The 24,410-nt window shown below is 45.8% G+C and overlaps 1 protein-coding gene across 2 annotated transcripts in view; it reads left to right on the forward strand.

The window, feature by feature from the left end:
* Nucleotides 1-6,192: 6,192 nt before the first annotated feature.
* The window catches only part of ATL2 (atlastin GTPase 2), a 42,607-nt gene continuing 24,389 nt past the window's right edge, over nt 6,193-24,410 (forward strand). Inside the window, exon 1 of one of the 2 annotated variants that reach the window (XM_051793013.1) lies at nt 6,193-6,751. In XM_051793013.1, coding sequence (XP_051648973.1) covers nt 6,622-6,751 — 130 coding nt within the window. In that variant the 5' untranslated portion in view covers nt 6,193-6,621. The remainder of the gene's footprint in view (nt 6,752-24,410) is intronic. The other variant, XM_051793014.1, reaches the window with a different exon arrangement.

Raw genomic sequence — 24,410 nt, forward strand, 5'->3', positions numbered from 1 at the left:
CATTGCAAGGTACTTTTCAGTGACTGAGGCATTAATCTTGCAAGGGCACAAAAAAAAGCCCGATGTAAAGCCTGATGGTCGCAGTGTGGAGGTGGCTTTGGCCACTGTGAGGAAAGGCTGGTGTTTATCTGTGGGATGCTGTGACTAGAAGTGCGTGGGCAGGGTACTGTGTCTGTCACAGGGTTGCTGGTTCTCCACCAGGTCTGAGCAAGGTGGACACCCAGCATCCATCCAACACAGCCCTGTGTCCCCCAGCCTTTGACTGCTCTCTGCATTTCATAAACCTGCAGTGGAGCAAATGCTGGGGAGAACTGTGGACCCCCATGCAGTGCCTACCAGCATGTAGGGGTGGGCCAGTCCCACAGTTCCTGGGCACTGATTTCAGGTTGTGCTGCCCATCTGGGACTGACCCCCATATAACAGCACTGTATTAATGATTTCAAAGGTGTGGCAAAACAATGTAGCCAAAATGGGAATGGATAGTGATGATGTGTGTTGGCTACAAGTAAGCAGTCACTCGGGAGCTGGATGATTTGTCCTAGGAAATACAGGCCAAGTCCAGGAAAAGAAGCCATGCTGGCAGGGAGAGCTCATAAAGCAAAGCTGGGAAGCAGCCACACTGCACTCTGAGCCTGAGCCTCGCTGCCCTGGGGTTCCTGTCCTTGAGCATGCTTTCACAGCTAGCTAGCCTACTTCTGCTGGATAATTTCTTCCTAATAAGGGGTGTTGGCAGGCAGCTGTGCTCTCCTGAGGGTGAGGGAGAGCAGCTCAATAACAGCAACAAACTAGTGTGAGGCAGGGAGAGTTCCTTTTGTTTTCAGCTCCAAGGGTCAGTGTGAAATAGAAATGCTGGAGGATGACTGGATGGCACTAAGGAAGCTTGAGTTACCCCTCACTCATGTTTTGCCCCCCTGAATGCTGTGCTGGCAGAGCAGGGCATCAGCACAGTAGTGATGGAGAAAAGATGCTTTAGGCTTCTCAGTTTTACTCTAGATCTCCCTGCACAGAGGTCAGAGTACCACGAGCAGCAGGGCTGTGCCAATAATTGCCCAACAGCCAGAGGCCAGCACCGGTGGGGGATTACTGGGGAGCTGGGATGATGTGAGGTGTCTTGTGCACCAGCCAAATATTTCTCATCTGGCATGACAGCCCATGGCAGTCCTGGTGCTCCTCTCCTTCCCAAATGCTTCTCGAAAAGTGCCTTCTGCTCCATCTATGACATCCCTGCTCTGACCCCAGAGAGCTCTGAATGGGACTGGTGGGCCTGTGGTAGGAGAGTGCCTCTGCCAAATCACTTGCACACACGCACATCTCAACTGCCCCAGACAACAAGCTGCCCTCCTGTACTACCCATACAGTCTGTCACTCAACCCCCAAACACTGCAGAGCCATGGAACAGAGCATGCTTGCCTGTCCCTGCCAGCAGGCTCTTCAGTGCCCCTTCGGTGCTCCTTGTGATCCGGGGAGGCATTCTAGCTTATTGCAGCTATTTTGTTATTTAATCCCTCTTGATTTTCCTTAACACCTTTCCAAATATTTTAAGCTAGCCTTGTTGTGCTCATCCACTGTTTAATCTGAGGTCAAATGATTGTATCTTAATCCCTGGATCTCAAATGAATTTGCCTCTGGTTTGGGCAGCTAACCCTCCAGCCCTCTCCTACAGCCAGGCCTGCTGTCTCCCTCTCCTTCTCTCATTATTTCTCTCTTTCTTGTAAGTTAACATTACTTGAGATGAACAAAACAAGTGATATCCCCCTGATTAATATTTCCAAACAATTTCATGTTTTTCTTGTGATGAGCCCCTGGAGCCTTCTCTTGTCAAACGAGCTACATGTGATCACAGCAAGGGCAATTCTGTGCTTTTTGTGGCTGACTGGGTGCACAGAGCAAGCTGACATGGAGCGAATGTACAGGACACACCTGAATCCTTTGTACAGTCTTCCTGGAGGACCCAGACATGTTCTCCATTAGCAGTCCCCAGCAACCTGGCACTGTGCTTTTTCCAAAGGACATGTCCACCTCGGTGACACTGGAGTGGCAGGTACCAGTCCCCATGACCATGCCTTCCCCACATTCCTCTGCCTTTCCCGAACTCTCTCCCCTGTCACGCAGAGAGGTTTTGGGGCAAAAGATCCTCTGAATCAGACTGACACAAATGCAAAGATGACAGGATGCTGATCTCAGCCCCATCCTTTGGGTGCTGCTAAAACTCGGCTTCTCATTTCATTGCACTTGCCCACATCTGTGCTGCAAGTTCCATGCTCAGACACAAACAAAAAGGCTTGGAGAATGTATTAGATTAAATACAAGTTTTCAACAACATGTTCTAAATTTTACTGAGAGTAGATTAAATCTAATTAAATTCACACATTATTCCAGACAGGTAAAATGGCACATTCTACTTTGTGTCCTTAGCTTGGCCCAGAGGCCAGACTGAACCTCAGAGACTGCAGAACTGGTCAGGCCCTTCATGTCTAGACTCAGACCCAGACTTCGCTTCAATATTCAGGACTGGATCCAGACAGTTTCATTGGTGTGTTAAGGATCATAACCCAGATCCAGGTCTGGTTTGGAGCACAGTAGTAATCCCAGCCCTGAAGGGTGTGCTGTCCTAGGCACTCTCTCATAAGGCCACAGTGCTGGTGGGAGAAGCTCACTTGGGTTTCCTGTTTCTTGGGTGCTGCTGTCACTGGAGCTCACACCAGCACCTGTTGGCAGCTCCCATGTCTTTGAGGTGCCCAAGTGGTTGGTGAGGGAGCCTGTGCTAGTCCAAAACCTCTCCTGAACTAGGCACAGAGAGTTGTGGCTAAATTCCCTCCAAACCCATCCTGTCCTGATAGAGTGATGGGCTAATGCAACCCCCTCCAAGGGTGTGTATGGGACCCTGAGGTGGAGGGGTTTGTCTTCCAGAAAAGGACAATGAGAGTTGCAAGTCAGATTCTGCTGTGGGAATCCACAGCAGAATCCCTCTTTTAAGCACAACTCATCTCTATGCAGCTAGTCTGGACTTGCACAGGAAGAAAGCATGTGAAACTCTGGGAATAAACCACCTACTTCCTTGTGAGGACCTGTAAATCTCACCCAGCAAGCCTGTCATGTAGCTGCAAAGGATGCAAATAAACTCTGCTGTGTAATTAGCACCCTTTGTATGCCAGGGCAATCGTACTTAACCCCACATGCAACCAGGAATCAGGTCTGCCTGCACAGGGCTCAATGCCAAATACCCTCTGTGCTGGTTTAAAAGTTAACCAGCAGGGGGAATGAACCCAACTCAAAGGAGAGATTATAAGTCAGAATAACAATTTATTAAAATAATACAGTAAGTACAATAATACAAACAAACAATTGGTCTCAACCCACAAAAACCCAAATGTGTAACCCAGTACCCTGGGGCCTGAACAAAGTGGTGTTCCTTGGGCCCTGTTTGAGTCCAAAGTAAAGGGAGAGGGGAAGAACCTGCTGGTGGGAGAGCTGCTGCAGTCTGGCCAGAACTGGTGATCGCAGTCCAGTGGTGGTCTAAGTCTGGTTGAGAGCGATGAGATGCAGCCGTCCTCTGGATCCCACGAGTGGGGTTGAAAAATGTTCCAAAACTCCAAGATTATATATCCTCCAGTTCAGGCAGGAATGCTTGGTACTCTCCTCAGGGCGGGGAGTTCACAAAGGGTGTGAGGACAGAAACATCCTCCTATCTCACAGGCCTCTTAACACCTAGTTTATAGCCTGAGGAGTCAGGCTCTATGGGCAGAAGGTGCGAATAGTCTATTGACAACAATAGTCTAGTTTCTGGGAAATGACATGGAAGGCTATAGAATACAGTTTTGGGTTACACCCACCATGCTCTATGGGCAGAGGGTGCGAATAGTCTATTGACAACAATAGTCTAGTTTCTGGGAAATGACATGGAAGGCTATAGAATACAGTTTTGGGTTACACCCACCATGATGAACTGATCTCAGCTGTCCTAACTAGGACACCCTCCCTGGGTGTTAAAGCTGCACTACTTCCCTCAAATCAGTATCACACGGTGAGGCTTTGCCCCATGTGGGAGGACGTGGCCTGTGATATGAAAGATCAGTTATGCTGCAAAGACAGATATCCTCTTCTAAAACCCACAGCCAGTGCTGATAGGAGTGTTTCCTAGTAAATACCTGCAGCACACTAAGCTAAATCAGTCTTATTTTATTACAATAAAGAATGAAATCTCTACACAGCATTTTTCCTAGTGAGACTCTGAGCTGTCACTGAGGTCTCTCTGATGGTGGAGTACTTTTCATCCCAAATTGTCTCTGGTAACCTGATTTCTGCAGGCTGCACCATGCAGAAAAAGCATAGTGGTATGGGCTGAAGCTCTGTCACCGATCGCATGGGCACCACTGGAGACTCCTCCTTCCTTGAGCCTTGCTGTTTGTAACAGAGAAACACACACAGCTCTGTGCCTTGGAGGGAGGCTGCACGACTTTGGGGGCTGGTGTGATTATCTCTGCAAGACATCTGATGGGGCGTCACATTGACAGCTGAAGCAATTCCTCTTTTTTTAGGACAAAGAAGCTTGAAGCCTGGGGGTGTGGGAAAGCACTTTCTCTCTGGTGGCCTCGGTGGCCTAAGGGGTCATTGGGAAATGCCACCCAGGGGACCCAAACCCAAGAGGTGCTTCTCATTTTTAGAGAAGCAGAGCAGGCAGGAGGTAGCTAAGCAGACCTGTCCTCCAGGTGAGGCTGGAAGAATGTGCCGGCTGTAGGCAGAGCCACCTCTGCAGTGGGGCAGCCCCGGGGTTTGCAGGTGTACTGGCACTCTAAGCAGCACTGCAGATTTCACAGGAGTCAGTATCAAGCCCAGTCTTTAAAGGCAGCCTCATCTTGTGCTCTTGCATAACAGCGAGATGGAAATCACACTGTGTTTATACAGACTGAAATGATAGGAGTCTGCTTGAGCAAAGGCTTGCACATGAAAGCCTCAGCTGGCTACAGAACTCCATTTCCAGGAGCTGAAGAAAACCACTTAGCCATTTAAACCTCTGAAGACTTCAATCACCCTGTTAAGATGAAGACAGAGTAGGGTGGGGGAGACAGCTCCCATTTGCACCTGCAAGAGTGCTGCCTCCAGGGGCAGGCTGCGTACCACCAGCCCAAGGAGCCCCCCGAACAGGTACCACGCAGGCAAGCTTGGCTCCTGAGCCTGCCCGCTGTGACACAGTCCCTCGATTTAAACCCTTAATCCTGCGAAGATTGTGCAATAGCTCCTTCAGGCTGAGAACGGATTATGCCCGTTTCAAAGGTATTTGGCACTCCGGCTTCGCTGGGAGAGACCAATGAACCGGCTCAACCCCTCCTGCGATAGCACCTGTGGGCAATTCTTGCAGCTGGTGCCTAGCAACTTGCTCTGAGCTGCTCTCACAGCTAAAATTCAATGTCATTTCAGCCTTCCTTCCCAGAGGAGCAGCTCCTGACTCATCATCAGGGAAGAATGAGAAGTGTTTCCCACTCGGCTTGCTATAAATTAGTGATATGGTAAGGGCTGCTCTCCCTCTTGAGCAGGTGTCCTGCAGCCAGCTAAAAAGGCATCTCCTCTCAGCATGTGGGACAGCTTCACGTTCAGGAGATTTAGTAAATTGCATTTTTCCCCCCCTCCTTCCCAACTTGTTTTCTGCTCCCAAATGCCTCTCTGCTTTCTTGGAGCTCTCTGCAGAAGAACCAGGCTTGGATCCATGCCGTGTCTCACCTTGGCTTTCCTTGGGTGAGCCCCAGGTTGTGCAAACACACACAGGTAGATACAAGCTTTGGGCCGTGCTGAGCACTCTCTAGTGACACACAGCAACTTTTAGATCACCTGTGTGACAAATGAAGGTGCCTCTGGATCTGAGAGAGATGCCCTTGGGAAATGGCAAACATCATAAAAAAACGCAGAGGCAACCAAGACTGCCTGTTTACGGGGCTGAGATCTTTGCAGATGTGGTGAGACAAACACCAACCTGCCCGGGCAGGACCGAGCAGTGCATTTCTGCGTGTGGGCAGGGCACAGGGATGGGTGATGGGAAGAGGGAGCCAACTGGAGGATCCAGCTGCAGAGTGGGCAGGGGCTCGGAGAACTCTGACGCCTGCTGGCACCATGCACAGGGGAGGAGCGCTTCAGCTGGGAGAGGTGGGAAGCTCTGAGGAGACGAAGTCCATGAATAGTAGGGCTGTGGTGTCACAGCCTGAGTGTTTTTCAGAGAAAAGCAAGACAAGGTGCCTTACAGGGCTTTTCAGAACTCTGGGGAGGGCATATATTTGCCTCTGGGAGCAAGTCTGAGATCCAAATGCATTTCCAAGTGGGAGACTGTTAGGACATCTCAGACTTGTCTGAGTGGCACAGTTCCTGTGGTGGTGTCTGCTGGGCAGGTCCATCACTGCAGAGCTGACTTCTCCTTGCCTTCCCAGTCTTATTCCTTGGGAAGCCCTGGGTGGCCCTAGTGACTGCAGCCAAAGGGTTGGAGGTGCCTTATTGCTGCAAATAGTGGGGGCTGGCAGAAGAACCACCTTTATCTCACAGCTGTCTGTCCTCAGCTCCTGACTGCTTGCAGCCCTGTGTAGTCTAGAAGGAAGACTGAGAATCACCTTGTTTGGACTCCACAGCCTGAAGCAGATGAGGAAAGAGGCTGGTAAGTGCAGAACCACCAATGGAGATGTCTCCAGCTCATCCCAGGACCCTCAGCCCTTTAAGATGGGACATGGCTCTGTTCCCAAGCCCAGGAGTGGTGCTCAGCATGCTTCAGGTGGGTGTTTGGCTGAAAGATTTGTCATTATACAGGTCACCTTAAACAAATCCAATTGCATTGCACAGGTTAGCTGATAGGCATAGAGAAGCATTTTATATGGAAAGGCATAAAAACCTCGAGTCTGATCTGACCTCATCTAGTGTCCAGTGGGTGCCTCTGCCTGCATGGGTCAGGAACTGGCCAGTCCCCTGCCATGCTGTGATGTCTGAAGGCCAGGAAACATTGTGGTGGCTCTGTTTCCCCTTCAGCCACAGGAGGGGACAGTTCTCCAAGCAGAGTGGCTGAGTAGCCTCTGCCTTGGGTGTAGATGGCACTGGTTGTGTTGACTGGCCCAAAGTGGGTTTGGGACAAGCTTGGGACAGCAGAGCTTTTTAAAACAGTATGGCCAAATCCAGGAGAAGATGCTGTCTGTAGAACAAGACTGTGCCTTTGCTGGCAGAGGGGACTACTGACCCAACCCGCACTTGTGAGTTAGACATGTCCTTCTGCTCTGGCAGTCCCTTCCCAGCACAGCCTGCCTGCGGTTTGCACAGCTGTTCCACAAGCTCCTTTCAGGCCAAATCCACAGCTAGCTGAAGCAGTTTCAGTCCTAACTCTTGCATAGCCTGGCTCAGAAGAAAGTGTCATGTAGCTGGGAGTGTGGTGGTGATTTGCAACCAGGAGATGACATGTTGATAGCAAAATCCTCAGCTCAGAAAATGTCTCCTTCCTTCCTGCAAACCTAAGAGGACTGAATTAAAGCTGAGCTTTCTGACCTCCAAGTTCTTGACTTCTGCTCTCACGTTACAGGAGCAGCAAATCCTGTTGCATGAAGCAGAAATCTATCTCTCTGAACACGCACTATTTCAAACTCTTCTCTGCGCAAACTGTTCCAGACTTGATCAGAAACAAGTCTGTTTACTAACAACAGAACTAGGAAACTTCTTTAGTATTGTGGGTCTTTTTCCCCCACAGTTTTTTTAGTTTTCATATTGAGCCGCTGAAGCTTAAATCTGTCAGCTAACAGTGTTTCTAGCTTTCAGTGTGTTTTACTTCAATGTGTTTTACTTTGCCTGTTTGCCTGTATATCTCTACATGCAGAGTGTGCTCTGCCTTCTTTCTGATGGAAAGAAAGGTTTTCCTTGACTTGGGATGAGGTTAGAAGGACAGGCAATAGCACACCAATTTTCACCAAATAAGTAGAGGGTATCAAACTGCAAAAGAACAATGGTAATTTTTTTCAGTAGTATTCATACTAACACTTTTGTACAAAGGGGTTGAATCCTGCTTCCATTTATGCTGATGTAAATCTAGAATAATAAAATTCTTTTACAGAATTTCATATTTTATTAATCCAAGTGTCAGAACTAGAATTGAATATATAATAATAGTTTGATCATTGTATCCTTGTGCAGTTCTCAGTGTGATTATAGCATCTTCTAGACATATTAATGTCTTTCCAGTGTGTTTAGGTGTTAACTTTCTGACACAAGAACTGCCCAGTGTAAGCACAGCAGCAAGTGTGATGGATCCCAGTAGTAGGAAAACCCTTATATGCTACTTCAGTAGTAAAGGGTGGAAAGCAAGGTTTGGAACACACTTCCAGGTGCCATGATAGTTGGGTTTTACTTTGAAGATCTCTTTTGAGCTTTCTCTCCACCTCTGTTTAGGCAGAACCAAACTCTGTTTGCTTTTTTAAGTTGCAGTCACTCAAAAGCTGCATCTCCAGGATGAAGTAAGTTAGCATAGCTCAAGACTTTGAGAAAAATCATTTTTACAGACAGCATTAGTATGGTGAGGTGGGTTTTTGCAAAGCTGTTGTCTACTTCACACGATGACTTATTGGACAGTCTGTTGTTGTAACAAGTGCCAAGATCAAACTGACCAATTTAGTTGTGAAGGTTTACACAACCTTTAGCAAGAGACCTTTAGCAATAGGGAACTTCACAGACTTGGAAAACCTTGGTGCAGTGAAGGCAGCAAGCTTTAACAGTTGGCCTCTTAAAAGGCCGCAGCAAGGTCAGCTTGGATTTAGAGGAACAAGACTCTTGCAAAACCCAGGAATATTTGGTCCCTTGGGAACTTGTGTGGCTTGTTCTGATGCAGAGCCGTCCTCCCGCGTGTCCCCAGCCCCAGGGCAGCAGCAATGCCACAGGGAGTCAGAACTCAGGAGCGAGGGAGAACTCCGGAGGAGTGAAGGCCGCCCTCCTGGCTGCCCCCGTGGCCCAACAGAGGTGGAGGAGGGAAGCGAGGGCCCCGCAGGGTGAGGGTGCAGCGCAGGTGGACAGAGCGGTGACTGTCTGGCTGCGCGGAGCGAGCCGTGCTGGGCCAGCGGCCGATGGAGCGCGGGATCCCCGAGGGACGCGCACCCTGAGGAGACATTTCGAGTGGGCTCCTCGCCCTGTGCCCCACGCGCTCCGCAGCCCCGCTGCTCCCAGTCATCGCAGCGCGGGGCCGTGAAGGAGGCAGCCACCCGAGGTCCGGGCGGGGCTCAAGCTCTGTGTCTGTGTGTCTGTCTGTGTGTCTGTGTGCGTGTCTCCCTCTCCCTCAGCATTTCCCCCTCAGCTCTCGGGGGGCTCCGGCCCCGCCCCACCCCCGGCCTGAGGGCGCGAGGCCCCGCCCCCCGCGCGCCGCCGGCGGGGCGATAAAGGTCTCGCGGCGGAGCTCTGACGTCACGGGGAGTTAATTTTAAACCCGGACAAGATGGCGGCGAGGGACGCGGCGCGGCGCGCGGGCCTGGCCCGCCACCGGCCCGACCCGGCAGGTAACGCGGCCCCGGGGCCGTGGCGGCGGCGGCGGCTGCAGGGCCGTGGCGGCGCCTGCGGTGGCGGGGCTGTGCCGGTGGGGGCCCGGCTCGGCCGGGGCGCGGCGCTGGACTGGGCGGGCGCGGCGGCGGCGGCGGCGGCACCGCGCGGCGCCGGGGGAGGCCCCCCGTGCCTCCCCCTCCTCAAAATGGCGGGGGCGGGTGCGTGCCCCCGAGGGTGGGAGCCGCGGGAGCCGCGGGAGCCGCGGCGGTTGCCCCTCGGCCCGGCGCGCGGCCGCTCCTCGGCAGGGTCACCCCGCTCTCCCCGCGCTGCGGCCGGGGCCTCCCGCGCTGCGGAGGGCAGCTGGAGCCGAGGGGAGCGGGGGCGGCCCGGGGGCCGCTGTGGGTGACCTTATTCCCTGCTGTGGTGTGGCCGGGCCGTCCGCCCGGGTGCGCCTCGGCCCCGTGAGGCACCGGGGTTGGGGGGAGGCCCGGAGGGGCGCTCGCCTGGCACAGTGTCGGGAGCGGAGCCAGGCAGCCCGGCTTTCCCGGAGCCGTGTCCGCTGAAGGAGGGAGCAGCTCCGGGAAGGAAGGGGACTGACCCGCGCCGGCCCGGCCCCCACATGGAGCCGGTGCGCTCCGCTGTCAGCGCTGCTCTCGCTGGTAATCTATCCTCTGGTGGCTATGGGACCGGGCTTCGGCGCGGTGTTTTAGCCCCGGGCGTGCTGGAGCCTGCGCAGTGTGGTTTTTTTTAAAGCATGGTTATTCCTCAAGAACAGTTTAAAAGCTGAGAGCTCGTAGCAGTGTCTCTGCCGTACGCTGTGTGAGAGGGGGCACCTGGGACTTGTGAGGGTTGTACTCATGAGTTGGATCATGTGAGGTTTTTAGCGCTGCGCTGGAACGCCGAACTATATTAACATATTTGTTGTGTAACTCTCACTTAATTTGGAAGCAGCACGATTGGACTGGGCACAGTTTAAACAAAACCCAGCAGATGCCATGTGCCACTATTGGTTTCAATTGCTTGATTTGCAAGCCAGCTAGAGACTGGGAAATCTAACCACACTATAAACTAGGAGATGCAGAGTGACAGCTCACCTGGCTTGATTTACAGGGAGGAAAAAGCAGTGCTTCAAAGCACGTGGAAAAGTTTGATTGTGTTTGGCAGCATTGCAATTTTAATAATTTAAGAGTCCAAAGACTGAAATTGAGGATATGATACTGCTTTACTGCTCAAGTGCTGATTTCTCTCCCTCCCAGCACTGCTTGGTTTCCTTTGGCGGTTCTCTTGTGTTTTTGCCACTATGTTGTTTAATAATCTCAAAGCATTAGATTATTGCATAACTTTCTCAGGGTCATAAAAGCACCAGCACACTTGTAATAAATGGCCTTTAATTAGCTATGTCATCATTAGCGGTGGAAACATGCACATTTTGCTTGTGTACTTTAGTCATGGAATAACTTTGGTGATAGGGTGTGCATGTACAGCTGTGGATGATCTGTGCTTGCCTGCAGAACGGCCTTCTGTACAGTGAAATAAAGCAGAGTGGTAGGTTGGAATAGTTACAAGAAGAGAAATGTAACAGGAGAGTCCTGTAACTCCTCTTGTACCATTACTAAGTGTTCCTTAACAGTTGTTATGTTCTAGCTTACCCTAAAGTCACTTATGGTGTCACAGCACCTCCTCAAATAATAGCAGTAATTCTTTGTTTTTTCAACTGAAATGATTTTGAAAGCAGTGAGTGGGGTTGAGGAAGGCTGTGTTCTTTCCTTTTCATGTTCACTTGCTTGCAACTTAAAAACGTTTCTGAAATAGTTTGGGCACAGAACTGTTTCACTTGAACTATTGTAAAAGGGTTCCTTTAAATGTGACAGTCTCTCCTGGTTTAGGAGGCCAGGCAGCTCTTGTTAATGTTGGATGGACAGGAGTGCTTGAGCCGGGTCTTGAAGGAGTCCTGACACTTCTTAGGTACCTTGTGCCGCCTGCAGTCCCTGTGGTTTGGTTAAATATCAGTGATCAGTGTTTGCTTACTGATTGTACTTATAAAGTACCATTGGCTGGAGAAAGTTACTGTGATAGATGAGGCATTATTTTCTCTTCTTGTCCTAATAATAATAGGGACACTACCTCATGCTGGTAGCCTGGAAAAAGCAGGGGAGAAGGGCTGGGGATTTTCCTCCAATGTAATGGAAGAGCACTTATCTCCTGATGGCAGTGTCACATCCTGTCCAACTGTTGAATTTTGCCTAAACTTCAAAACCAGGTGTAATAAGCAGATGGAAATGCAGGTAAATTAAGTTCTGTGTCCTTGTTTTGGTACTGAACTGCAGTGGCATTAGTCTCCACCCTAGTTTTAACTTTGTGCCTGTTGTACATCTTATCGCAGTCCGTGGAAGTTTCTGTTGCGAGGACATTCATAAGGAAAACTGCCAAATTTCACTTACACGTCACCTTATGTAAGTTAGGTTTGAAGTTGCTTTTGTTCTTGCAGTGCTCTTATGAACTGGCGCCATCCCTGGGATGATTTTTGATATTCATGGCAGTCCTTGAATGGGAAGTTTTAAACTTTAAAATCAGGCTGAATCGTTGCCTTGTTTTTTGGGTTTTTTTAAGCTGTTGCTGCATGCTGTGCCTACAGTGTGATCTGTGAGCTGCCAGCTTGGAGTGCATTTTTCCAACTTTTTGCTAAATGCTGCATTAACTTCTTAAACTTACTCTATACCAGTTATTAGTATTTTAGGTTTTGTCTTTAACCTCAACTATGTAAGGTGAGCAAGGCACAAAAAATATTTTCTAAGTTTCTGCATAGGCAAGATGTATTTGCTGTTTTCAAACAACTGAAAATTTTCAGAAATACTTATATATGGTATAACCATTATATGGTGGTTCTTAGGACTTTGCTCTTGCTGGAGAATGACTGCATTCCTTTTTTAAAGCATTTTCAGCAATGTGAACTTTCTAAGATGTCCTAGAGGAAAGACAGAAGTAGCTTTGCTTATTCTTGGAAGCTTGTTGTTGATAACGAAGAATATTATCTCATCCTGTAGCTGATTTTGAGGTCATAGTGCTGTGGAGGGAGTTGATTTACATGAATACATTTGTGGGGTTGGGATTTGTGTCTGAAAGACTAGAACAAGCAAATGAGCAAGTTTGAATATGTGAAATCATCGCTCAGATTGATGTCTGCTATTTCAGTTAGGTGCAAAGAAATGACTGATAAGAAATAAATGATGTCTGCTAGGACAAGGATTATAATCAAGACATTTCCAGCAGCAAATGAATACCCAATAGAAACTGATGTTCTGAGAGCATTGGTCACTAACTTGCCTGACCTTTAACTTCTGTTTATTTCTGGATATATATTTTATGTAGTGTTCATTTCCAAGAAACTGAGATTTTATGTGCTTGCCAAGCTTTTTGAAACACTTTGAATATAAAAGTTGGAGGAATTTTTGAAGTTCCTTCCTCCAACTCCAAAGATTGGAGGAAGGTATTTAAACTTGGAATTTGAACCACTGCCCTCTTAAGAAACACGGAATGAAATCTGAGGAGTTCAAATAGCTGTCTTTCCTCTTCCACTGCTAATTCTAATTTGACTGAATGTATTTTGTAAGACTTGAAACCCGTTGGGTTTTGTAGGTGTACAAATGAGTTACTGGGAGATGTTCCGAGGCACAAGGTAATGCTTGGCAAGCTGGTGTTTAACTGGAGTTCTCGCTCTGCAGCAAAGCAAGGACCTTGCTGTCCCCCTTTGTTTTTGGAACGGAACGTACATACCCACTGTAGTGCCATAGCTGGTAAAAGTCACTTAGTGAACTGTCTCCATAGCATGTGTAAGCATGTGAATAACCTCCCAGAGTTATCTGCTTAGTTTGTCTGGAACCTGTTGCGGCTGCTCCGTGGGGATGTTACTCCTTGAAGTAACAATACTAGTTGAGATCTCATTCTAGTGTGAAGCTAAATCAATATCTTCTTCCAGTAATTAAAAACGGGGGGGGAAAAAGCTATGCTTATTTTATAATGGTTAGTGGCTGGCTTATCTTTAAGGTTGGAAAAACTTGAAGTAGAATATTTACCAGCAAAGATGGCATTACTGAGCCGTGTAGCATCCAAAGCAGTCCAGCAAAAGTTACCTGAGTGAATGCAGGTAAGCTGGATATTGGGCATCCTGTTTGATGCTCACTTGATGAACTCATGAGCAGGATTAATAGGAAATCAAATTTAAAGTGAAAGAGTCCATTTGGGCCTCTCTAGAAATGATTAATGAAAGACCAGCTTCCTTTAAAAGAATGCCCTGCTCTTCTCTATCATGGAGGAATAGGTAGGAGAGCTGTCAGAGCTGTAAGACTGCATAAAAAATGCCTTTTGGAAAAGGAATTTGTTTACAGTTTGGTTACTGGGCCTGTATTTACACCCTGTGTACAGTATGAGGGTTATTCTTATATGTTTTACTAGGAGGGGAGGTGTCTCATGTAGTTTTTTTCTTTCTTGTGCTGAATGTATTTCCAGATCTATTTTCAGTGCAGATGATGAGCAAATGATGGTTGCAATTTCAGCCCTATATATGGGTAATTTTTGCGTGGCAGGGTGGAGTTTGTGTGCTGCTGCAAGTCATGGTAGGTTTCTCTTAAAAGTTTGGAGTAGAGGCCAAAATGTTCAAGACGTGAACTAATAAGATGCTGTACACATTATAGACATGGAGTGTAGAATGTAATTTCTAGTGAATTGATGTTTGAGAGTAGAACTTAATTTGCTTTTATGCAGTTGTTGTTCCAGTTAGATCAGAATCATGTTTCAGTCTGTAGTTAGTGTCAAATTATAATATGTTTATTTTCCCACTATCACCGTAGAGATAAACATGATGAATTTACAAGTTCTTATTGGTTTCAGTAAAATATATGGAGTGTCTTTTGAGCAATGTGTTTTATAATGGTTTCAGGATATCAAGGTGGCTTTTTTTTACTTGGATTGAAAATTACAGAAACTTGTTGGAGAACATCTGTCAACTGCTTGTACTGACATATTAGTTAGGACTGCTTTCTGTGTGTTGGGCATACTTGGAAAAGTTGTTCTCACCTCTTATCTTCTCAAACAGGGTGGTACTGCTGAGTGGAAGAATAAGTGCAGTTATTTTAACTATCTCTTTAAGCCTTATCCTGTGATACTACTGCCTGCAAACTTGCAGTGCTGTCTTAGTCCCCTGCTTCACCTCTTCTGCATGAAAGAAAGGGTCTTCTGGCTTTTACTTGTGCCTGTTTATATACCTTGGTCTGTGTGGTGTGATCTACTTGGGGAACTGTAAACAGTTGGGAAATAAAAGGTACAATCTGTCAATCCTTTGCCTAATGTGGAAATCATAACAGTACTGATTTCAGGGCAGGAACAGTCAGTCCAAGTACGTGAAGTGCTGGGCATGGAGACAGAAGCTTTGCCCCCTTTAATGTATTGCTTAAACATAGAATAGTAGTCAAAATGACTGCTGTAGAAAATTAAGTTAAGGTTCTTGATACAATCAAATCACTTTCTTAAAACAAGAAGTCATCTTGCTTTTGAGAGAATTAAATTGCTTAAATACTTTGTAATCCTGAACTAATACTGAAGAACTCTTTCTGATCACAACAGCAGTGTAATTCCAAACATGGCCTTAAAGCTGCCCTCAAGGCAGTTGTCACTTATCTTTCAAACAACAAAGTCTTAAGCTTGTCATGAGGATAGGGAGGGAATGCAGTGCAAAATTCTTAAAAGAAATCTTTCTACGTGCTAGTATGTCAGATTTGTTAGTACAGAAATTGTTTCGAAAAGTGCAGTAAGTAATGCAGTAAGTAATGCTTTTGAGGATTGAGACACAAAACTGGAGTATTTTCTAGAGCTAATAGTACTGTAGAAATAAATAGCTACTGAAAACTTTTCACGTCTTAGACTCTGAGATTTAAAAGGAAAAAAAACCTTTCAAAATAAAATATGGTAGGATCATTAAGAAATGCAAGTTCTGCTTTCAAGCTTATTTCTTTCAATGGAAAAAATGTACTTGCAACATTTAGATAGCCAGTGTAATTAAATACTTGTGGGACCTTCAGATGCTATGAGGAATCCTGCTTGTTTGAGAAGACTATTGGAATGCAATTTGGTGCTTTTGAAGAGGTTGGAAGTTGGCTTGTGAAAGACGGAATATTATTCTTAGAGTCTTGATCTAAGTACTTTGAGTTGCAGACATATCACTGTTTCATTAATCAAATATCAAACTAAGCTGTTCTTTAGTGTAATCTGTTGTTGACTTATTTCTGTAGGGCATTAGGACTAGATTAAGCTTTTGTGAGCTTTGAAGAGGAGCACACTGCTGTCTATCTCTGTTTCAGTTCATCTTCTAATCCTGGACTTTTCTCCCCAGTGTTTACTCTACGTGTTATAAGGGAAGATTTCATGGATCCACAGAATGAGGACACTAAATATGATCTACAGAGACTAAACTGTTGGTTGGGGGGGAGTGTGAAAACGTACAGTCTTTGTAGGGTTGTGTTTCCCTCTTCTTTCTCCACCCAAGTGAAAGATGTATATTAAACCTTTTGTGGTTTCAGCATATGGTGTGGTGTGCTGGCTTGTAGAAAAGCAGTTAGATTGGCTAGATGTATTTAGACAAGTTTGAGAACTTGATGTAAAGAGAAGTAGTAACCAGCTCCCTTCTGTGTTTGTTCTTTTTAAGTGTGGCTTGTCTTACCTCTGAGATTGCGTAAAAGAGGTAATTCTTTCCTCTCACTTCTATACCACTAGGCTTGACTGGTCAGTGCATACATGACAGTGGCATTTCCTGTCCTGGGAAAATGCAGTCTGAAATAGAAAAATGCTTGTTTTGCTAGCAGTGGCTGATGGTGTCAAGTGTTGTGAATGATGCTAAAGATGCTTAGGTACGTGGGTAAGTCTTGAGCCCTTTGAACATCCAAAGGTGCTTATTGCGTGGAACTGAGCTACTGAAGTGTAGGTGTTTTATAGTGTCCCTGTGAGAACTTAACTAGTGACTTTGAAATCAAAATTAATCTATTCTTTAGTAGACACAGCTCATAGCAGCTACAGTATATTCAGTAGAAATGATCCAGGGAATGTTCTTCTGTTGCCCGGACTATGCCAAGCACAAGGTCTTCCCACCAGTTACACATCCTAGCCTGGGATACTGACAAAACTGAAACTAGTGCTAACCTCAATTTGTAAAGGAAGGAAACTGTGTTCTTAAGTGAAGGGTAACAAATGTATTGGCTAGCCCAGCCTAAATCTGAACTTTCAGATGGAGGCGAATCTTTGGCAACACACGGTCAGATCCAGTTACAGCCCAGTTGTCTCCCCGTGTTTGCAGTGTTCTCACATATCACTAAGTCAGTTTCCACGTGAACACACTTCTTAACTGTGCTTGTGAGTTTTGAGAATCTGGAGAAATTTTCCAGCTGAATTAGGTTGTAGTCACAGAGCTGAACTTTTCTTTTGGCACCAGTGCCCAGTCAAGCAGTTCGTGTCTCCCCCTCAGTTGTGCTGGCGCAGCTGTTTCAGAGGCTGTAGAGTGCACAGCACATTGGTTTATGTTCAAGATAAGTTGGTGCCTGGACCTGGGACAGTGGTGCCAACAGAGAGGGAAGCAGCCCTGTACTGTTCAACAGTCCAGCTGAACTGACCCTGCAGAGGAAGCTGCGTAGCTCTGCATTTTGTTTGTCTTCAGTTCCAGTGCTCATTGGATTCTTATCTAAGAGGTGATAAAGTTTGTAGGAAGCTGTTTGTATTGGATTGCTTTTTCTGCTGGTTTGGTTTGGTTAGCTGACTTGATTCTAAGCAGCATTAGATATGTGGCGAAATTAGCAGGAAAGGCAGCATGGTGCTGGAAATGGGAAAGAGTGGGTGAGTCCTTTGAGTGGGTGATTAAGACTCAGCTGTGCTGTTGAAACAGGCTTGAAGAGGCAACGGGGAGAGGAGGCAGTTACTGGCACTGTCCTGTTGGCAGAATTAATGTACTTTGAGCTGTTGCCTTAGCGAGGGATTTACGTGTAGCAGTAGCAGTGATGCCTGGCAGAGACTCAGGAGTCGTGGTAGTGGGTGCAGGGCACTGAAGGATAGGTATTTAGGTAGGTACTGTATCAGTTATTATGGGTTAATTGCAGGAGAGTGATACGGAAATCCAGCCCTCCTCCTTTGTGTGCTCAGCATCAGGAACTCTGATAAAAACTATTTTTGCTGTAGTTGTGTGAGAAAAGTCTCTTCCTCCAGTAGAGATAAAATGAACACATGCAAAATGTGATTTTTCTCTTGAATTGTGCCTTGTGTGGAACCTTTTTCCTGTTTTGATTCACATTGTTGGTCTGGGTGTTAGTTGTGTTGACACATGTTGTGTTTCCTCCGTCACACTTCCCTTTCATCTGGTGGGTGTTAGTGACGCTGCCAGGTTAAGAACAGTTAAGAAGGGAGAAGGAGAAGAAATTGGAATTCTTCATGAAGGTGTCTGAAGGTAGTTACTATATCAGTTGTGTAAACTGTGTGATCTAGATAAGGCAGTTTTATAAGGTAAACCTATACTCTCCTTGTACTGCTCTTTATTCTTTGAAATGAAATGTGGAACTTTCTAATGAAACAGAATCCTGGAGTTCAGTGCTGGAAAAACTGGCTGGAAGGCTCTTAGCTGCAGAAACTTAAAGGGAGATGGGAAGCTGAGTATAAACTGGAGGCTGGGCTAAAAGGTCATTTTTGCTTAGAAACATCATAGAATCATTAAGGTTGGAAAAGACCTCTAAGATCATGGAGTCCAATCGTTAGCACAGCACTGCCATGTTCACTACAACCATGTCCCCAAGTGCCACATCCACTTGTTTTGTGAACACCACTTTCTGAGCCAGCCTGTTCCAATGCCTGACCACCCTTTCCATGAAGAAATATTTCCTAATATCCAATCTAGACCTTCCCTGGCACAATTTGAGGCCCTTTCTTCTCATCCTGTCATGTTTTACCTGGGAGAAGAGGCTGACCGCTGCCTGACTACAGTATCCTTTCGGGTAGTTGTAGAGAGAGATAAGGTCTCCTCTGAGCCTCCCTTTCCCCAGGCTGAACTCCCCCAGCTGCCTCAGGTGCTCCTCCTTGGAACTGTGCTCCAGGTCCTTCACCAGCTTCTTTGTCCTTCTCTGGACACGCTCCAGCACCTCAGTGTCTTTCTTGTAGTGAGTGGCTCAAAACTGAACCTGGTATTTGAGGCGTGGCCTCACCAGTGCTAAGTTCAGGTGGACGATCACTGCCCTGGTCCTGCTGGCCATGGTAATTGCTGATAAAAGCCAGGATGCCATTCAGCTTGTTAAAAGCATGGTTTGATCAAAAAAGAATAGTTGAAGCTTCTTTGGCTTACTATGTTTCCTTAAATGTATTGGTGTTCCTGACTGACAGCTTGTTTATCCTGGAAATAAGTCTGAAACCTGGCCTTTTGGCATACCTTCCTGTACAGCCAAAGGGAGAACTTGCCTTGCTTTCTGCTGAGCTCCTCTGTGGCCATGGTACATCTGGGTGACTAAACCTGTTCTGACTGCCAATCTAAAGATCAAACATGGGGTACCTGCAGTTGGCATTTCTTGCCTTATTCTTTTCTCCCTATCGTTCTTGCTCAAAATGTTGGTTTAGGTTAGATGATCATTGTTCACGTTATTGGCTGCTGACATGAGGAATGTATATAAGGTACATAAAATGTAGGTATGGCCTGAACCAATTAGAAAATACTGACTTCTTGGGTGAGCAACTACCTTAAGCAAAATCACTCTGGAATACAAGTGGAAGTTTTCCTGGTTTAAATGTGTGTGGCCTGCAAGGATCCAGTTCGCTTGCAGTGTTCACAAGGGGCTTTTGCTTGCAATTTCCAGAGTTAGTGGTGAACTAGGACACTATCAGATCCTGTATATTTTCATTCCCATCCTCAAGAACCTATGTAATGGATAAGAGGGGAGAAGAAGTGAGGAAGAGGCCTTTTAGTGCTTTCATCTGCCCTTAGTATTCTAATACAGCATTCTCTGAGGGGGCTGGAAAAGTACTGGTAAACCTTACTGTGGACAGAGATTCTGTTAGGTCCTTCAGTGAGTGTGCTATTAATAGCTCTGGGTTTTGGGCAGAGGGGAAGAAGGATGGATGAGAAGCATGCTTTGCCACTATCCCTACCTTTCACGTTTTTCCTTGTAGGTATGAAGAAGTATCTTTCTTACCAAGTTCATGATATGCTTTCTGAAAAGCAGTCCTTTTATATTTTTATATATATATATTTATATATATATATATTACTTACTGGGTTGTGTTAGGGATTGTGCTGCTTCTGTCTTATTCTCTGCTTATTGGCATTCTTGTACTTGTAGTTATTTGCTGAGAATAGCTGAATTTGAGGGTTGACTTCTTTTGCTACACCTCTTCATTATAAGAAGTCTCTTCTCTGATGTTTTTGTCCCCATAAATGGAGAATGCAAAATGCCATCTTATCAGTATTTTGTGTAGGGGAGAGCTCCTGCATGCATGCAGACCATTCAACAGAGAATCAATTTAAGGCACTTAGGTAGACAGGCCTATTGTTTGATTAGTTATGGTGCTTCATAGGTATCTAGGTCATCAGAGTATCTTCTTTTTCCCCTTGCCTGGCAGAATTGTAGCTCCAGGTACTTCTCGCTTCAGCTCACGGTTTATGTAACAGTTCTAGATCTGTCCCTTTAACATCCCTTTGCCCTGAAGGAACAGAGAGAGTTAAATGTGTCTTCCCCCCTACTCCTCTGTCAGTCTTATTGGATGTCCAAACAAATCTTCAGAACTTAGCTCATCAGTGCTATTTATAACTGAAATATTCAAAACATTTAATTATTTCTGGCCTTAAAATGAGCTACTTGGCAGTGTTTGCTAGTCAGAAATAGGAAAGCAGTGATGCATTAAGGTCTGTGGCAGCCCCATAGCTTTCAAGTGAGTTTATTCTGTGGAGTGGGACTGCTGGAGAAAGGCAAGCACAATTTTGTGGCTTAAATCTAGTGTTGATTTTTTTTTTCCCCCCCAGAAGATGTGTCCAAATAAGGTTTGAAGGTTAGCCTGTTTTTCTGTCCTCTGGAACTCAGTTCACACATGCCTACACTTTACTTCTTTCACTACACCAAAACAAGAAACATTTAAGCACTTCCTCTCCTTTCTCTCTAAGGAAAACTTCCCGGGTGAAGCTCTGAGAGAATGCGTTACATTTAAATGCGGTGCAGCAGTTCCCTCATGATAACTTACTTTAAGATTTTGAATCAAGCCATGAACTCCCTCAGGAAGTTGAACAAGATTTCAAGCCAGATGGTTTGAGGTTAGTGTAGCCCACTTCTGGTTGCTCTTTACCACTGAGGTGATGGCGGGAAACCCATCGTGCGTCTGTGTTGAAATATGAGCAGGAGACTTGGATCGCTGTTGTGTGGAGACAAACGTGTGGTGTCTGTAGAGCACCAGGAAAAAGAGTTCTGAAGATGCTGAAAGCTGAAGTATTCAGGGGTACTGGAAGTCTTGATTTAAAATTGGACCTGTAGCAAAGTGCAGATTTATGTACAAACAAGATATTAAGGCTACCAGCCAGAAGATGTACAGCTTGAAGTGTCGAAACTCCTTGTAATAGAGCCTTGTAGTAGAGCAAAGGAAGTACTGATGAGAGACAGCTACACTAATGAAAGTGCCTTATTTAGGCTTTGTTCATAGTCCAAGTCTTATGCCACTAAAAAGCAAATGGGATTTAAATTTATTTTAATGTTGTTTTGCATCTGTGTACAGTTGTTTGTGTTCAACCCACTGCCCAGAGAAGCAGTTACTAGTTCTCATTCAGTGCTTATTGATCAAAAACCTATACTGTATGTAAAACCGAGTTTAGCAATTAGTGTGTGCTTTTTTTTCCTTTATGAAAGAATATGAATGATGCGTTTAAAGAGCTCAAGCTGTATTTGTGTTGAAACTTAAAGGTAACTATGTTAGTACTTTATTTCAATTAATGTGCTTAAAGGGAGAAATTTGCATTTAGAGCAGACTGTCTCTTATTTTCATAGCACTCAGGTGTAGCTGAGTGCTTTCACTCTTGTGTTCTTACACTGCAGGACAAGTAGGTCATCAGCTGCTGGCTGTGTACTTAGAGGAAGCAGGAATTAGCTTTTCATTTTACCTCATACTTTAAGAAATGGGTTATTTAGTCGAGTTTGTTCAGTTGAAATACTGTCTGCTTACACAAGAGGCTACTGTTCTCAAAATCTGGCTTAGTATTTCAACAAATGGTGCTTGTTCTGGCTACTTAGCTGGTATCTCTGTAAACAGTAGTCCTGCTGTAGTTGTTGCTGAGTGGAGTGAGAAGTTTATAGGGAAACTGAGTGGTAGTATCTTGGCTATATTTGCTTCCATTCAAATCTGTCTGCTTCTGTGTCTTGCTGTACAGTGTTGCTTCTCTTGAGTCTCCTACCCTGTTTGACCCAGGTTAGGAAGTGATTATGCCAGTCAGAACTGTGCATTAGCCCACAGGTTCCATTTGAATAATTCAGGTTGGAAGAAGCCAAAATGAAGTAGGGAGTGATTAGTGAACAGCCATAGTAATAGGCCTGAAAGGATGGCAGACTTCAGGGGCAGGTCCAGTTGATGATGTTGGTGCATCATCTCCAGACAGAGCAATAGACAGGACCATAGTCTGGAGTCTGTCAGTTCAGTAGTACAGAAGGTCAGATGAACATCTTGAAAAAAGAAAAATGCCTGCAACACTGCTACAAGTGCCACATGCTTTAAGAGATGAGAGCTTTTCTGTAAGTTTTAAAAGCTTGAGGTCCGGGTCTTCTGTGCACATTTCCAATAGCATAGAGACCAACCCTGTGACTGAGCTGGGTGAATCTACCAGCCTGTCTTTAGTGCTGTGGCAGGAGGCAGCGTTGCCTGCCTGTTGTGAACATGAAACATGCCTCTGAAAAAACCATTCTCAATGTGAATGTATTGGGGTGGATGTGCTGGGTTGGTAACTCCATTACTGGGGTGGAACTGGACTTATTGAAGTGTTAAGACATCCTATAAAAACCAAACAAACCCTGCAACCGAACACAAGTCTGTTTTGGTTGTCTCTGTAGCAGTACTGAAATGTATTGTCATGGAGGCCTATAATAGGGAGGCTGCCATTGACTTTGCAAGTCCAAATTACTGTCCAGTTGGCTAGGAACACTTCACTGTAGAAGTGGTCATTCTGTGAATGGCACCTCTTCTGCAGTTAGTCCTTGTCTGTTTTATACTTGATTTGCTGGGATTTGACTGTTGCAAGAACCTAGGGTAGTCTCTGGTTCTTAGGCTGGGCTTTAGGACAAATCAGCTTAAATTCTGAGTAGTATGGTCTGACTGTGCTGGGGCAGGTGAGGAGGGGGACAGAACTGAGGAACAGGGCTTCGTGTTCTGAATTTCATTATCTCCTGGCCTGACTCGACAGTGCTATCAGCATGTTTATTTTATGAACTACTTTGACAACTTACTACAATGCTTTTGCAGAAAACTGGACAGTGAAGTGGGGCTTCTTGTCCTGACCGTTGTTTCCAGAGACTGCACTGAAAGTAATTCTTGGAAGTGGAAGATGATCTCTCTGCTCAGGATGCTGAAGTGTTCTAGAAAGGCTTCCTAAGTATTCCAGTGCTGCCTGAGACAGTGACTAGCCAGAATAAGAGGGTGAGCAGCCAGAAGGCAGCATAAAGGACCACAAAAGGCTGTGAGGTCTGCCAGGAACACCTGACAGGTTAGCATATGCTGATTATGCTGCTGGGATGGGCAGTAGCACTTGTTCTATAGTTCACATGCTTAACTTGTGCAGTGTCTGTCCTGGTAATTGCTAACTACTTCAAAATTTTGAAAGGAGGGGTGTTCTCTGCCACTCAAGCATGAAGTTATCAAACCAGCTCTTCTGGATGGATCAAGTTTCCTTCACAGCTGTCAGCACTGTAGTTCTCCACCCTTTGAAGTGCTTGATTGATGGCAATGATGGTCTTTTTTCTAGGTAGGTTGGGAACTTTCAAATATATTAGGCTGGCTAGTAAAAAAAAAAAAAAGGCCAGCAAACTAACCTGACCCCAAACAAACTTGATGGTCTGGACTTGACTTTCCAATTTCTGCTGGTAAGTGAAATCTAATAGGAGTTGAATAGGGTCTAAGATGAATCCTGTCTCCTGTCCCCTCTGAGCTAATGAGCTTCAGTGGTGCAGAATGCTGTTAACAAGATGTTGTGAGCTTTTAATGGGCATATTGTGTGTAAGCTCTTGATAGTGCTGCCTACTTGTGATAGGGAGGATCTGCTTGTTTATAAATAACTAATGATAAAGGGCCATTCTAGCTGATGTTCAGAAAGCTGCTTGGCCTGGAGGGGCATTGGGTGGCTGTGCTCTGCAGTGGCAGAAGGATGCTGTTGCAGCTCTGAAGTTTTTGAGGTTTGCCAGGGTTTTGATGACTTCCAGGTAGGACGAGATGGTTAATGTCAGGCTCCAAGTGAATGAAGAAAAGCTACAGATGTAGCTTCAAACTATTTTGCAGTCTGCCGTAGTTTACAAAACCAATACCTCACTGCATTTAAATAAAAGAATATAAGACTGTTTTAAGTCAACAAGTTAAACTTGTTGCCAGGGACGTGTGTTAGAAGCAGAGTCTTCAAAACGTTGTGTGAATATGTTTGCTAAAACACAGGCATCTCTTCTTGGAACTATCTGACTTTAATGCTTTTATCAATAGAATTATTCCCTTTATGTTTCTAGGCTGTGACACTGAAGGCATTCTTTCTGACTGTCAAAATCTTCATACCTTCGTACCTGGGCTATCCTCCCAAGTTTTCTGGCCTACAAAGGATCCTGCCTATATGGGGCAAAGCCTGTTTTCTAAACTCTTTCAAAAAAGAGTGCTTGTTTAATATCTGGGAATACAAAAGCTTTAGGCCA

The sequence above is a fragment of the Manacus candei genome, unplaced genomic scaffold, assembly GCF_025592945.1.
Source record: "Manacus candei isolate 608988 ecotype Guabito, Panama unplaced genomic scaffold, ASM2559294v1 h1tg000035l, whole genome shotgun sequence".
Classification (NCBI taxonomy): Eukaryota; Metazoa; Chordata; class Aves; order Passeriformes; family Pipridae; genus Manacus; species Manacus candei.